The following is a 13,434-nucleotide window of genomic DNA, read 5'->3' on the forward strand; positions in this document are numbered from 1 at the left end:
TCATTAACGTTTTATTTAAAGAGCAATACACTTGTTTACGTCGTGGCAGAATGATCCCTGTATAGTGATCTCAAAATCTTTATATCAGAGGGCAATAATGCCACCACTTTGAACACTTCCAGTTAATTATCACTAGAACATTTTGATAATGACAGTGTATTTTGCAATATGAAGAGAATGAGGGAAAAAATAATAGAGTTTAGAAAAAAAAAAAGGCCAAACAACCCTGGGAGCACTGACTTCAACAAGTTTAACAAATATTCAAGCCACATTTAATAACTTTATAAAACTAGTATCAAAGTAAAGAATATATAGTCAAAATACAGAAATCAAGTTGAGTGAGAGAAAACAGCCTGATGAGATCAAACAGAAGTTAAACAGAACAGATTAATATAAACAAGTTAGCTGAAAGGTCGCTTTGTGTCGTGAAGCACTATTTCAGCAACTCCTTTCCTCAACAGCCAGCTTAGAAGGGAAAAAAAAAAGATATGTATCACTTTATAATCCTGCTGTATGTTTCACTGTGATTGTTTGTAGAAACAGCATCACCCCAATTTGCAACCCATGTTAATTTCTTATTTAATAAATGCAGTGGAAATTTTTTTTTGTAAGAAAACGAAAGTTCAGAATGAAGCATCTGCATTCAGCTTTCCATTACACATACATTTATCATTCAATTGACTAGGAATTCTTTTATTTGTGAACTGCAAATTATTAGGATGTGCTTACACTTCTAAACCTTTTGTTTGTGATAGATACTTCACTTCTAAAAGTGTCTGGTGGAGCAGTCACTAATTACAGAATTATAAAAGGTAGAATAAGGCTTTGCCCACTCAGAAATTTGCATTTTTGGTAAAGGTAACAATATATCAGCATCACTAACATCTTAATAATAGGCATACATTTAATTTCATATCACCATCCTTCCAAAGAAAAAAAGAAAGACTAAAAGATGTGTGCAACTGGTTTTAGCTTAGTACAAAATTTTCCAATCAGAACTCATTCAGCTACAATAAACACTATGAATTACGTATTAACATAGATGGAAAAAATGTGCCAGGCTTTTAAGGGATAAAAAAAATAGTTTTGCAGATGATGATCCTGTAGTGCTATTGTGCACTGTCCTGCAAGCCCAGAGATTAAAAAAAAAAAAAAAAAGAAGGAGGGTAAAAAATAAAAAATTTTAAAAAATAGAAAAAAAAGAAAAAACTCAAACCAGTTTTTATGCAGGTTTGGCATCAACTGCACGTTATGGTCTTAGCCTCAGTATGCTCATTCTGTGGCTGAGAAATTTAAAGAACCAGATTTTTCCATGTCAGGTAACAGGTAGCTGGTGCATACATTTCAGACAAGAGAATTAAGATTTCTTTAATTTGAGATGGGATAGTAATGTATTGTTAAAATGTCCAAAGTGTGCAACAATAAGGCAGATTTCTTATTACGCCACCCCTTAAAATACCCATTGTTTGATGAACCAAACAAGGTGCTTTAAACCAGCAGAGTAATAGGAGACAAGCAAGTGCCAGAATGAAGGAAAACTGCTAAAATGGGAACTGCCCTTTCTTTCACAAGGAGAAATAAAGAACTTTTGTATCTGGTATTTGAAAGGTTTTTAACAGCTGATATTCAATATCAGCTGATTCCTGAAGTGTTGGCAAGATACCAGGTTTCTGGTACTGGCCATGTCTAATGTTATTTAAATATTCACATCATGCAATAAGCAGTTTCACACTGCAATGTAATGGAAAATACATCCTAAACTGAATTGGAACTGAGACCCAAAGCAGAACCAGTAAATAAATATCTCGCATATATGTCAAACTATATTCTCCAAACAAAACCTTACATCTTATCAAAGAAGTCAGAAAGTACTAACAAAAATTATATGCTTTCTACTATAATACTGTTAAATTTCCATGGCTGAGAATGTCCCATTAATTTTTTCTGCCTTTTTAAATTAGTTGACAAAGTAGAAATTCAAACACAGAAATAAAATGCATATATATGAGAGCACTGGCTCAGTGAGATATCAAATATACAGCATTCTAGTGTCAAAAGTACAGGCAGAAATGTCCAAGATTTCTTGGTGAAAAAGGGGCATTTGAGGAGTAAAAATTCTACTTAACAATCACTCACATTTTAACAGTGCATTAATTATAACAAAAGCTGGATGATAAGTGAGCAACAGAATCATAATGTTCAGTGTTCATAGCAGAACTTTATCCTCTGCTCATTTAAATGAGGTTGGAAACATATACTCATGTATGTGAAACTTTAAGTAGCTATGTTTGTTTTTTCAATTTTTTAGGATTCTTGCAAGAGGCAAACTTGTGTCATGGATGTCAGTACAAGGTGGTGCTCAGAGAAGTCTTCCTCTCGATGCTGTGCCTCTGGCTTATCAAAGGATGATTAGTCCTACAATCTTGTTTGATCTATTCTTTTGCCTCTAGGAAAAGGGTTTCTTGAGGATACAGTTTTACCTCCAGTAATGACTTATTTGGATCCAGCTGGGTCACCTGTAAATACATGAACAAAAAGACAAGTGTAAGTAGACTTTTGAATTCTTTATCTTCACAGTGCAGACTCTCACTAGGAAGATTTTTGAGTCCCTCCATCAGTGATAACTGAAGTAGTTTTATTTTCCAGGATGCAAATTAAGAAATGGATTTTGTGTTTTCTATTGTTGTAATAAATATTATTTTGTAATAACAATGAACAGAATAATAAAAAACCAGAATCTCTGACATTAATTCCAAGAACGTCTGGTTCTCTACCATAAACTAATGCACAAATCTCTTTTTGTCAAAGTTAAGAACTTTTGGAAGGTTTACTAGAACATATGAATTAAGATGAAAAATAAAACTCCACTCCTAGATAATCATCCCAAAATTTCAGTCAAACTGATAGTGCAAGCAGCAAAGCCAACCCAACAAGATGTCTCCACTGAAAAGGGAGACTTGATTTTCCTACTCCCTTTCTTGCTCCAAGTCATGTGCTGGAACACCCATCTTCCACACACTTCAATCTTTCAAATGTTTTTTCACTTCAGACTTCAATGTTTTCCAGACACCTCAGTCATCCCAGGCTGGGAGAAAACTGTTGAACTGCATGGTTATTATACAATATATTTACTTATATAGACAAATAAAGGACAACAAGTGTCCCAGTGTCCTTCTGACATTCAAATTTACATGCCAATGCTGTGACATCCTTCAGAATACTGCAAAGCTTCATGCAGAAAGATGATCCATTTTCTGAAATATTTCACTTCCATTTTTAAACTTATTTTCCCTGTAATTCTGTTTTTGCTTATTTTGCTGTGTGAGCACACCAGTTATCAGAATAGATTATTAGACTAATAATAGATTATTTGTCTTATGCTATAGGTATAAATGCAGACACATGCCAATAAACATTTTTCCAAACTTAAATTTTTCATCTATGATCACAGCAGGCCACTGCTTTCTAAAAATACTTTTTTGAAAATTTTAAGGGTTCAGCACATGAAATGTTATGAATTAATAAGAAATGTTCATGTAATTTTCTTAAAAGCCTTATTTACTAATCTTGTTACCTTTTAACAAAAATAGTATCACTTCTCATTCTCTCCTCCCAACTGAATCAGGCAAACTTGAAATATATTTGCATTTCTATTGTCTTATTGAATAATTAGGGAAAAAATATTATTTAAACAAACATTCAAGGCTTATCATTTCATAAGACCATCAAAATCAGTGCAATTTCATCTGACTGCAGATTTTTTTTAAATGACATAATTAAAAAATCCAAACCAAACCCAAAAACCAAACAGATGCACTACTTTTATCCCCAAAGCAGGAAGGTATTTTCTCAAGCTTCATGTCCTGTGGTGAGCTACTGCTAAATGTCTGAAGAGAAAAATAATTTACAAAAACCAGACTCAATTTTAGATTCCTATTATCTACAGTCCAATTATGCATTCCTGCACAGATGCTGCTTGAATTATTGAAAGGTTATTATCTATGAAAGCAAACCTGTTACGTAAAAAACAGCCAAAGTAGTGCATTTAAGTCTGTGATTACAGAAGTATGCTAATTAAGTATCTTGTAGCATTTTTTAATGTTTTGGTATTCTGCTACAGTCTGTTACTGAACAGGGAGTGAGGTAAAGAGGGGTCTGTGCAATTCACAGCTTCTGAGGCATTAGGCACCTGAGAGAAGCAATTTTCCTTCTTTTCAGTACAAGCCCATATTAATTTAGACACCTCTATTTTCAAATCCTGCAACCATTTTGTTTTGCTTTTTTTTCAAGAAAAAAAATCTTAGAAGTATGTCTAGGCACTGAACACAACGTTCCAGGCTGTAACCACATGGAAACGTGTTACTCACTTGAGCCTAATTCCAGATACATGTCCTAGTCTAAGGTTTGCAAACTTCAAGTGCCTTAAATAACAACAACACATGATGCTCCTTCCTCAGTGAGAAGGGTCCTAGGAGCCTTCTGGAGTACCTGAAGCACAAGGACTGTGCAGCTTTTCACCATAATTTCAGTGTGCTGCTTAATTCACTGAGGGACAGCAGAGTTTGCAAATGTTTACACCATTACCCAATTAACTAACAATATGGCTCCTACATCTGTCAACAAACAAAGCTGTTGTTGCTTTGTTTTAGCTCCTTGGCATTTTCTGTTCATATGGGTCGCCATTGTACTTAATTATCACACCACAACCCTTCTGCAGCTTCTACTTTGTTATTTGTGGCTTGTAAATATGTTGTTTACTACAAAGAATAGAAGCCTTATTAGTGAACACACCACCTAACAAAAGAAATGGTTTCTCTTGTATATATATGAAGTATAAGAGCTAAGACGCATTCTACCCCTACAGTATTTTAAAACAGAATTAGAAACCAAAAAACAGTCTATAAGAGAGATCAAAGGAGAGAGCTGTAGCCTGCAAAGGTGTGTTCAGTGTAGTGTTCTACTGAATCTCATTCACTCATATTTATGTGCATTATTGCACAGTGAAAAGTATAGAATGCCTTTAGATGTACATCTGTGTGCCTTGTTTCATCACCATTAGTATAAATTCTGGATTCCACTTCAGAGCTGACACCCTCTGGCTCTGATGCCATTGCATGATGCTCTTTCCAAAACAGCCCTGCACATGATAAAAGTTTCACTGTCCCAAAGCCCTACACCTGTATTAGTTGAAGATTTATTCTATGTTGTTAGCAATTACACAGAAAATCACTGATCTGTTCCACCTATGTGGGGGAATGAACATTTTATTGATTAAGGTTGCAAAATTCACCCTCAGCATTAGATAAAGGCCTTAACAAATGCTAAAGGCACGTTTTTATTTACATCCTCAAGCTCTACAATAACTGACTTTCTACCAGTCGTAAGCACATTCTAGGAGTCACCTCATGCATCACACTGTGAGACCAGCTGAACGTATTTTTCAAATCTTTTGTGGGTTTGCTAATGCCTAATACTTTATATTATAATGGCACATGAACTAAAACCCCTTGAAAAGAGACTGCAAGCTTATCCAGTGAGGAGGGTGGCAGAGGAGGGACTCAGTGTCCAGAAGCAGAGAGTAGAACACAAGTGACAGCAAAATTACTGACATTCAAGCTCCCAGAGCCCTGCACAATACCATGCAGGTGCAGTCAGGGCTGTCCCAAAGCCCTGAACACAGAGTGCCCCAGGAGATTTTATCTTCAGGCAAATACTTTCTGTGCAAACCTTTAACACCCCCCTCCTTTCAGGGAAAACTCCTTTGAGGAAAATGACCAGAGCTGCTACAGGACTTTATTTCTGCTGGTATTAGATCTTGCCCCTGAGCTGCTTTCACTGAAATAGGTTTAAGCTGATAGACAAAATTTTATTCCAACTATGGATTCAGTTTTATGGGCCCTTAGGTTTTGGTGCACTGGAGCTATGGCTTCCTCTTTTAAAGAGCCTTGTTACACAACCAATGTCAGTTTGGTGCCAGGGAGGTTATCATCTAAACAAGTATTTGTTTAAGTCAATTCTGTAGTGATTATACCAACTAAGCACTAGCTAGTTGGAAGTACTTCTGTGCCACTTAGAAGTTCAAATTATTTATGGCTCTCTGCAAGGCACAAGGTAGTGATGTTAATTCTTATATTCCTTGCACTTCATTCTGAATAAATTAATTGGGTTTTTAGATAAATCAAAAAACAAAACCAATGCTAGTCTAAATAACATTTTATAGCAAAGTCTTTTTCCTTCTAGAATAACATTTGAGCTATTTCTGTCTCCACCTTTGATGACCTATCTGTTGTATTACACACTCACATCCTGAGCAGCTGTACTTTTAGCACTTATAAGGTGTGGTTCCTTACCCTCCCTAACTCTGCGGGGAAAAGATAAATACAAAAAAAAATGGCTTAATGCCCAGGAAGGTAATTTAAAAATAAAGAATCAAATACACAATTATTATGACACTTACACAAGCAGTAAATATCACACCCTTCACCTTTCTCTCCACCCTAGGACAAGGATCTGATTCCTGAGTAGCACAGCCTCTATACCACTTACACACGCATGAATACATTTAATGAATCTAACGGACAAAGAGTTCTTTTACTCTCTTTCCTAATCCTCCTAAAGTATAAATGCAATAGAAATTACTTAAAGGCACACCTGGTAAAGTACCAGATCTGTTTAAAAAACTATATTTTCAGAGTGACACACAAACAAATACAGTGAATCCTTTCTACCTATTGAAATATCTCTGGGTTACACAGATAATACACTCAACTTGAGCAACAAACAAAAGTAGAGTTACTTTATAGAAATATATGCAATTAGATTGGGCTTAGTTGAATAAACTTGGAGATAATTTACATCTGAATTGAAGAAAGCCGTCACAAACAAGGAAAAATATGTCATAGTAAAAGACTTGTAGCCTCGATCCAAATACAAAGCTTTAATCCAATACATCACACTGACTGCCTTATTTCTCTGAAGAGGTCTTCTCAAAACATATTTTAGATAAAGCATATTTAAAAATACATTTACTAAGCAAAGTAGCAGCTGTTGATAAAACAGAAAATTGTGATGCTATATCCTCTACTTTGAGCATGCTTCCCATTTTCCCCTTGGAAAACCGTGCAGTGCTCTGAGATGCAGTTGATCTTGAAATAGAGTCTAAGTTTTCACTGCCTTAACATAACTTATACTTTTAAAAAAAAATTGCTGCATAGATTTTAACCAGTGAAGGCTGATTAACCTCTCTTGCACTAATTGACTTACTTGACAGTAAATTAAGACAGCAACTGTGTTCTCCCATTTTCTAAAACGCTGAATGTAATGACAGGGTGATACAAATAACAAGGATAAGCCCAAACTCAGTGTTGCTAATATTTGTATAATGGCACCTGGACTATCTGATGCTTTATAAAAGTTCCAAATGAAAATCTGATTTTTCAGCTGGAATAAATACCTCCTTTTGGCAAAACAAAGCTTAAAAACACCACAAAAATGATTTTTTTTGGCCAAAATTAAATAAAGCCCCAAGGTTAATGATATTTTTAAAAATAACAGATTTTTACCCAAATCCTATACCTTTTTAACAGTGAGTAATGAAAGAAATACACAACTGTAGCTTATCTGCTTTCCAGCAAAAGGCCTTAGGAAGGGCTGTATACACCTGGGTAGCTCTCAGGCAGCTCTGTGCCTCCTTTTAGCCAAGGACCAGAAATTTTGTTTAGTGATCCGTACTTGTCCAAAATAGGGCCAAAATACATCCAGTGACCAACATCATTGAATATCTGTTTTATACTTCTTTCCAAGAATTAATCTCACTTTAAAAAATCATTACAAAAAGCTGCATCTCTCTAGCCTTTCAGATAGCTCATTTTCAGTGACAACCAATCTGCTCTTTCATTTTGGCAGAAGTGCAAACACAAAAGTATTTCAATTAAGAAAAGCTTCTCTGAATAATATGACTTTTATTGTTGTGGTGCTAATGGTGCTGAAGTATTACACAAGTTGCCTTGAGAGCAAGAAGATGGAGTTGGAGTCAGTCAGAGGAGTCACTTGCAGTCCTGACCTGGCCATTAATGGTCCCACAGTGGCAACAACTCCAAGACTGGAGGACTTCAGGCTTTGAGGAATAGATCTCCTCAGATTTTCTGCTTTCCTCCCCTCCTTCCTTCTGGTTTGAAATCTTTGATTTATTTAGGAACTCTTTGTGCTGTTTCTCAAAGAAAGAGAAGCTGACAGAAAAGCCTAGACCCTGTCTTTTCCTGACAAAGGACCTGCAGGAAGAAGAGCTCCACTGTCTTCTCCCTCATGCTATTTACCTTCATTTTTCTTGTTGAGCAGAGAAGTTTAAGTACTGGCATTTACAGATGAGAGCATTTGTATGTTAAGCACCCTTTCTGCTGTGCCTGGGAGAAAAAGTCCATTACTTGTGAGCACTGCTGCCTGTGCGCATATAGTGAGCTAACAATTATTTATGTATTATTTTTAAATGTGCTAGCTACACAGAAAAAATATGACATCCCCAGAAATACTACAGCTTTCACTATGGAGACTGATGAAGAGCTGAAAGGAAGCACATCCTCTGGAAGTTTGAAAACATATAAATACATTTAGTGCTCCAAATGAACTGTAAGAACTGTGCTTTGCATACATCCCAGAGGGGAATGGATGGGAACACAGGCACTCCCAGAATGACCAATGATTGGACTCATGTGCACTTAATTATAATTGCATAAAAACAATCCAAAAGGATTTTTATCACCAGTTCAAAGGATTAAGATGTTCAGATATCACAATGATATCTACAGTATAACATTGTGATTGGTAGATAAGTAAATGGAATAAAGAGAGTGCCTAGGACTGCTTTGGTGATTTAGTCTGATGCATTACTTATGCAATTACCAAAACAGCAGGAGATCATTAAATTTTCTGGTAACCAGACACAGCAGTCTTAGTATCATACTAGTACAAAGGCTCTCTATTGGTATTTTATCATTTCATTTTCTTCCTACATGGGTTGAAAAAAGTCCACAAAACAAATATTAAACAGGAATTCTGGAGAAAAAGTACAAAATATCTTAGCCCCAGTTTATGCTGGGTAATGTCACATGCAAGAGCAGAGCTCTACAGCTTAACTAAGGCATCTTCCTGCGAACAATAACACGCCTCCCCTGAAATAAATGTTTTGTAAAATGGGGCAGTGCTGAATAAAAGAGCACTTTGGGTGCAAGGGATGTGCACTGCAGGGCTGTTGGGTGGAATATATTAATGCCATGGTTGGCATTAGTCACTGGGCTAACTAATGAGGATGATTCATGGAGAGCTGGCGCCCGCATTGAGCATTCAGCGCTGGGTGAATGCTTGCTTACTCCTGAGAGCCCTGAGTGAAAGAGCTCATCTGAAATGCACACCTATTTCCTGAAACTGGTTAAACATTCCCTGTATTCAAATAGAGTTGCTGTGAGAGATCAAAACTATATTGATCTACAGAATGCAATTCTACTTCTTTTCTTACATCTGTGAGATGAGATCTCCTTTCAGTGACTTGATACATGAAGGGCTTTAATCCTTTATTTTGGATCAGTTACTTATGTAAAGACACTGGGTCTGAAAAAACACATAAAGTCTGTCTTTCTTGGAAGAAAACATTGTGAAAAATCCTTCTGTAATATTTACAGAATTTTTTACTACCTATATGGAAATTATGTGTCTACATCACGTTTCAAGATCAAAATACACTCAGTGTTCCCTCAGGTGCTGTCACTGACTTCACCAGAGCAAGAATGTTACCTACTCCCATTTTTAGGTGCTGACTAAAAGACTGTGATACTGTTCTTCGTGAGCAACAAACTTGTTAAAAGCAGGAAAATCTGGGAGCTACAAATGCTTCAGTGTCCTTTCCTCTTGCACTCGAGGTTAATCTTTCCAATCCCTCCACTGTTACAAGTCATCAGGAAGAAGGGTCAGAAACCAGGCTTCAAAAGAGGCATGGGAATATGCCAGTCTGGAATGGCCAATTTGCTTAGGCAACTTCTCAGTGTCTTAACTAAACCAAACCTAACTGCTTGAATAAATAAAGTAACAACAGATCTTGAAAGGAGAGGAAAGACAAGGGCAGGTGGTATTGACTTAAGGAAAGCTGTAAATGATAGGAGGAGGGACATCTACCTTTGTAGGTGGCTGTGGCCTTGTGTAAACTAGATCAGAGTGAGCACATTACACCAGTGAGCAGAAAAATTTAAATTATGTGAATTAAAGAGATGACTATTACTTTGTGTAGTACAAAAGATAAGTATCAGTAACTGAAATTACTAGGGAAATTACAGGTATCACATGTAATTCTCAAAAATTTTGGCACCTATCAGAAAAAAATATTTGATTCGTCTGAAATCCTCCTATGCTATAAAACAGATATTCAAGCTACTTTTCTCACATGAAATTACTAGCAATACTATAGAGTGTAGCTGTGACACTGCACAAATCCTTTATCACAATATCACCTTTCTTCCATTTTTCTATCAAGATCATGATTAGGGGGAAGAATGTTAAAAGTCAAAGATGGTCCTGAACATTTAACTCTTTCATGAACTATTTATAGAGTTTAAACATGACCTAATGAGTTCAAAAGTAAGTTATCTGAAAGCAATAGTTTGCATGGTGTGAAATTCAGAATAATCCTTACAAAGAACAGCTGTCAGAACTGATATACAAAATGTCAAACTACCTGGCATAACAATAATAACAATCACCCTTCTGAGAATATTAGAGGGTACCTGCTCAGAGGACTCCATACTAAGTGCTGCAGCTAAACTTACTATCCTGTGGCATTACTTTTACCACTGTGAGCATCAAAGAGGACTACTCCTGCCACAGCACAGGAATCAACAATCACATTGGGGTTTGGAGGAATATCTTTACTCTATTCCCATATCCTCCCAAATTATGAATTCCCTGGCCCTAAATTTACTTAAATCCTGATCATATCTGTTTTAAACTGACATGCAATTTGAGTTAAATTTCTTTTCTGCCCTTTCAAGGGAGATTTTTTGTTTCTGTTTATTTAAACTGCTGTTGAAATTGGTTAATTAAAAGGATTTAAAAATCTTAATACTCTAAACAGAGCAAACTGGTTCTGAATTATTAAGCAACATTTTAGATGCATTTAAATAACCTTAAGTGACTTAACTGCCACCTGATCCTAAGCTGTGGCTCAGAAAAATAAAATGTGAAATACTGTACAAGTCTTGGCTTACCAAGGCTTCCAGATACAGTAAATAAAGAGCTTAAGTCTCTAATACCATGTCTGCAGAAGGCATACTCTCAAATACATAACTAATGCTCCACCTCAAGGAGAAATCAGCAGCAGAAATTATAGCTTGCAAATTTGACTTTTCATGAGAAATTAATAAATTCAGTCTTTCAAACATAGCTTTTAGAAGGAGGAATCATGCCTGACCCTCCCTTTCTGAGAGACACCACAAAACATTCACAAACATATAACCCTAGTGGGGCAGCTGAAGCAGTTTTGGTAAATTTCTGCACATTCCTCTTAGAGTTTCAGCCAGACCTGGTCCACTTCAGCTTCTTGCCTAAGTGGGGTAAAATGCCCACCCTGTAAGATGTGAATAGTTTTAGGAAGACTTGTGCACATCACCAGCACTGAAGTAATCTAGGAACTGATTATCTGGAGGTCTCCAAGGCACTGGGAGAAGGAGGATCTTGCAGCTGGGAGGTCAAGAGGACTACCGAAGTCAGAGTTTGGGAAGGCTTTTAAGAGAAAGAGACTTAAATACTGAACTAATAAGTTGACTGAGCACAATAATAGACATAGAGTAAGCTCCTTTTGTTATAGTTAAATGTGATTTCTGGAAGACAGGGAACTATAACTCTGAAATCAGCACACATTTATCAGTGCACACATTTGCTCCCACAAAGCCTTGCAGGTGTATTTCAGAATAATGCCAAGAAATACAATACAGCCCTTCACTCCCAAAGATGTGCTTGCCAACACTTCCAGAGTCTGAGGCATGAGCTCCCTGCTGCCCCAAGCTCACACACTGGTGGTACAAGATGTGGTGCTGAGGTAGAGAGAGGAGCTGGTTAATATCTCATTTCAGCACAGGCAGAAAGAACAACACAGTCAGTGACAAAGACCCAATAACAAGTCACTGCATGTGCTTAACTGCTTTGGAATGTCACTGCTGCTTTAAAATCTACAAGTAGTGTCTGGAAAAGGTTAATCTGGTTATTTACTCATGTGTAGAAGTTTGTATGTACAATAGGGTTATGATACCAACTTTAAGTTAGCTAGGGATATCTGTGTAAGCACCTGGAACATAGGATTTAGAACTAATGAATTTTTATTTATGAAAGATGTAAAAATACTTCAACAACACTGTATCAGGACTGATGGCTTTGAACAGCAGGTAAAAACGCTCTAATAAGTTTATCACAAGAAAATGTTGATATGGTTGAAGATAATCCCCTTGTTTTGATAAGACAGAAACACTTTTGGGGGTGTGTATGTTATTGTAAAGCAGATTAGGATAGAAAAAAACCCACAAACTAACTTTAGAAGACATGTATTATCTCACTGCAGCAAAACTCCAGCAAAGTAATTCTGATACTTTCAAATATATTTTTTTTAAATGTTATGTATATTTTAAATGCTCTTGTTTTCTAGAGCACAAGCATCCCAAGTGCTCTGTCCTTGTAGCACAGATTCTTGTTCATGTTTGTAACACACCACACAGCAGAAGGGTCTTGATAACTTACAGTGTATTTTTACAGAACACAAAGCCCAAGGCGATGGCTTTGTCATACAGTCAACTTTGACTGTATTCTTCCAAACCCTGCAAAAATGCCTTATTTTATTTTTTTAATCTGTCTGTGGAGTTGCATGCTTCCAACTTTCCAAACCTGGGGAGCATGACAGATGTCATTTACAGTTCTCAGTGTTAGCAAACCCCTGGGGAATATTTTTTGTGTGTCGTGGCTCTGGTGGTCACAATGGCAACGGGATTCATACATGGCTGAGTCAATCAGCATGAATCATTTATGTGACTCCTCATACATGGCATTATTAGGTTGGAATCATAGAAAAAAGATGACAGGGTCTTTGCTTCCCACACAACAGACCAACAGCTCCAGACCCTGCCATTAAATTCTCCTTTCTTTGCCTCAGCATTTTCTCCCTGCCAGTTTCCCAGATGTACTGACAATACCAGGCTGTTTTAATTTAGTGGTATTTTTTTCCTTCTCTACTCATTTTAGAACTTATTCTTATGTGATTCACCTGATAAATTTGGGAGTTTTTTTAACAGATGACTAATATTCATAATGATGATGATATGATTAAGTACAGAAGCAGCCAGTGTAAAGTGAAAAACAAATGCAAAAAGTTAAGAGGGCATACCCGTAGGGTTTTTATATTAAATA

The 13,434-nt window shown here is 36.5% G+C and overlaps 1 protein-coding gene across 2 annotated transcripts in view; it reads right to left on the reverse strand.

Annotated features, from left to right (window-relative positions):
- Nucleotides 1-255: 255 nt before the first annotated feature.
- Nucleotides 256-13,434, reverse strand: part of FAF1 (Fas associated factor 1) — a 147,440-nt gene continuing 134,261 nt past the window's right edge. The window contains exons 19-20 of one of the 2 annotated variants that reach the window (XM_056498112.1): nt 2,481-2,516; nt 256-465 (exon numbers count right to left, since the gene is read on the reverse strand). In XM_056498112.1, coding sequence (XP_056354087.1) covers nt 439-465; nt 2,481-2,516 — 63 coding nt within the window. In that variant the 3' untranslated portion in view covers nt 256-438. Of the gene's footprint in view, nt 2,517-13,434 lie in introns of both variants that reach the window. The other variant, XM_056498111.1, reaches the window with a different exon arrangement.

This window comes from Oenanthe melanoleuca, chromosome 8 (assembly GCF_029582105.1).
Source record: "Oenanthe melanoleuca isolate GR-GAL-2019-014 chromosome 8, OMel1.0, whole genome shotgun sequence".
In the NCBI taxonomy this organism is placed as follows: domain Eukaryota; kingdom Metazoa; phylum Chordata; class Aves; order Passeriformes; family Muscicapidae; genus Oenanthe; species Oenanthe melanoleuca.